General features: G+C 44.7%; 1 protein-coding gene across 1 annotated transcript in view; it reads left to right on the plus strand.

Annotated features, from left to right (window-relative positions):
* T265_11600 (hypothetical protein) overlaps positions 1–2,504 on the plus strand; it is a gene marked incomplete at both ends in the record, with an annotated part of 5,347 nt that extends 2,843 nt beyond the window's left edge. Inside the window, one exon of the mRNA XM_009178293.1 lies at positions 2,379–2,504. Coding sequence (XP_009176557.1) covers positions 2,379–2,504 — 126 coding nt within the window. The remainder of the gene's footprint in view (positions 1–2,378) is intronic.
* Positions 2,505–4,112: the final 1,608 nt, after the last annotated feature.

Here is a 4,112-nt window from a genome sequence, read left to right on the forward strand (position 1 = left end):
GGAAACTTGGGCAAAAGCCTCGATCCTGTGTATCAATCCGTGAATCCGTGAATCCACAACTGAGTGTACTTCGCCAATGGCGTATACTATTGTTTCTAGATATAATGTATCCGGAAGGGAGCTCGTGGACTGTACCAATTTTATGAGTTCTAAGATAACGAGCACCACCAGTAGGCTTCCAGTTGGTTCCCCGCTTTTTTGAATGGCGTCTGACAATTTAACATGGAAAATATCACAAAAGTGAGAGTTGTATAAGTCTCTTGTTAGCACTTATCATTTAAATAAAGTTCAGGCACGTTGAGGTGGATGCACATGGCTTGAGCTGCTCACCCCATTAGCACTTTGTGACAATATACTACTTCGCATTTTTTCTTGTAAAATCGGCCAGAATTCCACTGTTTGCAGAAAATAAATGAAAGGTGTTGAAGACACACTCTGGCTGTTTTAAAGCAGTAATCATCAATAAATAAACTTGAACCACTGGATCATTCATGCAATTCCCACATCCGGCTTCGCGGCAGTCCGTATGACGCCTTCAAATCTCAGAATTTCAGGCATTTAATCTTGTGCAAGGAACACTTAAGATCCGTTTGAATGGCTCGAAATATTGTGCATGATGCAGGGGCCCATTAGCAGCACAATACTCTTAGCTGAAAAACCTCTACGAATGACGTGGAACTTTTTCTGCCTAAATGTTACACGGTTTGATTGTGTGTCCAAACTAAAAATCATCCTAAATTACTCTAATATTTTTGTAGCACGCCGAATTTCATTGTCCACTGAAGCAATCATACCTCCGGCGGAAGTCTGGTGAAACACTTTCCCAGCATCGCTGAGATCCCGGGATCCCTAAATGAGGCTCGAAAATCTGGATTGATACACTGAATTCACTTGTCCGATGGCTCTAGTCCACCAGGGACCCATCATAGCTTTGAAAAATTCGGTTGCATTGTGCGAATACTGAGCACCCATGATACAAGAGCTCTTCGAAAAAGGAGACGAAATCTCTTAGTTTTATTGGAACAAGTTTACTTTTGAAGGGCCTTGTTTACCCTCATTTTCATAATACCGGCATTAACCACCAATATGTCTGACACCCTCCCCTTATACGAGATACCATATTTCGGTCCACTCGCGTAGTAATTTTTGGCCTCCCGGGTAACGACTTTCTAGTCTCTCAGGCTATTTAGGCAAAAGATGTCAATATCTGATCAGTGCCTCCCCACCAATTTTCGTGAGTTCCGGGTACATACATCAAAGGTTTGTAGGCCGTTGACATGACAATGGACATGTACATGACAGAGGGTATGTACATGACCAAGGACACGATATTCTTCAGATGTTTCCCGCGCCACCCCTGATGCTGGTGCCGTACATTTTTTAAAAGGGCATTACAAATAAGTATGATTAAATGCCCCTGGCAACCCACGATTTGTTCCGATCTTGAAAATCACTAGGTAGTTGGATCCTCCGATAGCAGATCATGTCATACCGGCAACTTGTGTAAGTTGGCACCGGACGAAGATATCTTTACAACATCTATGGCACCCTTTTTTAAATGCAAAACCTGATAGTGTTATGAAGGGGCTTTTGGAAAGTGTCGAACTGTGTTTGCAGTATAATTACACTTCTTTAGCCTCAGGAATTAAAACCCAATAAAAAATGCGAAAAGCGGTTTCGCTTCCCATAGTCTCATTTTTAAATCAGGCAGCAGTGGTTGCCTCAAGAAAATGATGTGAGACTATCAGCTGTCAAACATACTGACCGGCGCATTTTAGGAATAATGGACCTAGACGAATTGTCACTCAGAATGAGATATATTAATCCAGAGCATTCCAGGAGCTAAAAATCTTGTCGTATTTTTTAAATTTTAATAATGCTTTAAATGTACTGTCAACAAGCGGTAATTTGCGACTATCTTGACCGGAAATAACTAAACTTGACGATTCTTACATTGATGTGCTAGTCTAGCATAATTCAACACAACACTGTGTTGTTTTCTACAATTGGAATGCTGATTTATTCTGAGGTAACTGTATGCCCATACATTTTCTATTGAAGGCTACACCTAAGCCACTGCAGTGTCACCGCGTTGTTTATTCTTGGCGATGGAAACACTCAGGATACAAACCAGCTACAAACCAGGCTGGCTCGGGCAACAGGGCGTTGTCGGAGATTTTGGACTTTGGTTGCTACCTACTAACTTCCGTCAGCTGTTCCGCTCAATCGCTGAACTGGCGGTACGTTAAAAACTGGGTTCCTTTTCGTTTATGCAAGTTTTTTAACAAATTATTGCACTGCATTACCCATTTACTCGGTTAAGCGCATGATTCACCCTGAATGTCTTACACACGAGCATAATCTATACGTATAATCAGAAGCACCTTCTCCCGTATTACTCGCATGGACTTCCAACTACTCTATGGGGCCTAAGTCAGACCGCTCCTGGAGTACGCCAACCAAGTTGTCTACTCAGGACGCACGAAAGACGTCACCCTCATTGAGCATGCTTAGCGGGCCGCTACGAGAATGGTTGCCGGCCTCAAAGCCGTGGACTACGAAACGCATCTCGCGATGCTTGATCTCTTTACCCTGGAGTGCCGTCGCCTCCGAGGGGACCTAATTCTTACTTATGCCCTGTTTGAACAAAGCTTGGCAAGCAGGTTTTTTACCGCTGACCCAGCAAACACACGGCGGGGACATAGTAAGAACGTTTTCAAGCTCAGAGCATACATTCATTAGACAAAATTTTTCCTGATTTCGGGTAGTGGGCGCGTGGAATTACCTTCCTCCGACGGTTGTCCACGCCCCCTCTGGAACCCAGTTTAAAGCGCTATTAGACATTTATTTATGCGAATCCTCGCGCTGGCGAGCATACTGCCCCGCGCTGAGAACATAAAGAGCAGTGCTACACCCTTTTTTCACTTGTGCCTTTCAGGTGAACGACAGCCACTGACCGACAAGAACAAAACCGACCCGGGAAACTTGGGCAATAGCCTCAATCCTGTGTATCAGTCCGTGAATCCGTGGAAAAGTTTGCCCTTTTTTGCTTGTAATCACGCAGTTGCCAAAATGGGACTGATTATGGCACATCATCGTCCGCTAAGAACGTTGGTGAACCATAAGAGAGCTGGGACAAACGGATGTCCGTTAAATGCGGAAGTCAGAATGCAATGGCTAGCTTGGATACCCTGGGGACACTCTGTGTATACAGGACTGCAGGATAACCGGATACAGCGGCCGTCCTACTCCACCTACTCCTACGCCTGTATAAACTGTTTACCTCAAAGTTGGTACGCATCACGCGGAAACAAAGCACCTGCCGAATTAGGGGCAAGACCGTCGCTTATGAGTGGGAGAATCTAGTGTAAACACTTTTATTCGCCACAGGGTGACAAACTAAAACATTTTTGATTTTTGCGGATGTGAACACGAAAACTCAGTAGACCGCGTGAAGGGGAACAAAGAACTCTATTGCCTAAAATAATGCCTGAAGCCCTCCATCGCCGGTAGGTGGGCTACCAAGAGTAATCCAGCTGTCTCATACTGCAGTTGGGTGTGTCAAGGCATCATCAGTCAACATCAGTGTGGGGGTACTGTGACGATCCTCTGGGGCTAGTTTTCCAAAACGACCGAGCCGACAAAAGTGGCGGTGTCGCTTCTGAATTTTGTCGTTACAAAAGCTTGGTATGATTCCCTTCACACAGGGTAGTTACGTGCAAGAGGAACAAACAGACCTCCTAGTTTTTTTATGCTTCACTCTAACGACCAGGTGGAGAACCGTGGGGTGGCCTGCAAACATTTGAAATGCCCTTGCGAGTACTGAAGCTATAAACGCGGATCGCCCTCTTGATTTTCGGAAACTGACTTTTGTCGTCCCTGGAGTGAAAGCGCCAATCAAACTAATCCTGCCAACAGAATAGCAGAAGTCACAAGTCGGACCGTTCGGGCACTATTTGTGGATTCTTACGTTTTAGTAGCACGCTAAAGCAGTTGACTACGCCTCCAACTTTCGGTTACTAAGGTCTCCCACGAAAATCAGATTGATTCGCAACTAAGCGTATTTGTCGAGAACTCTATTATTCACGGATTCACGGATTCACGGACTGATA

Source organism: Opisthorchis viverrini (genome assembly GCF_000715545.1).
Source record: "Opisthorchis viverrini unplaced genomic scaffold opera_v5_529, whole genome shotgun sequence".
NCBI classification, from domain to species: domain Eukaryota; kingdom Metazoa; phylum Platyhelminthes; class Trematoda; order Opisthorchiida; family Opisthorchiidae; genus Opisthorchis; species Opisthorchis viverrini.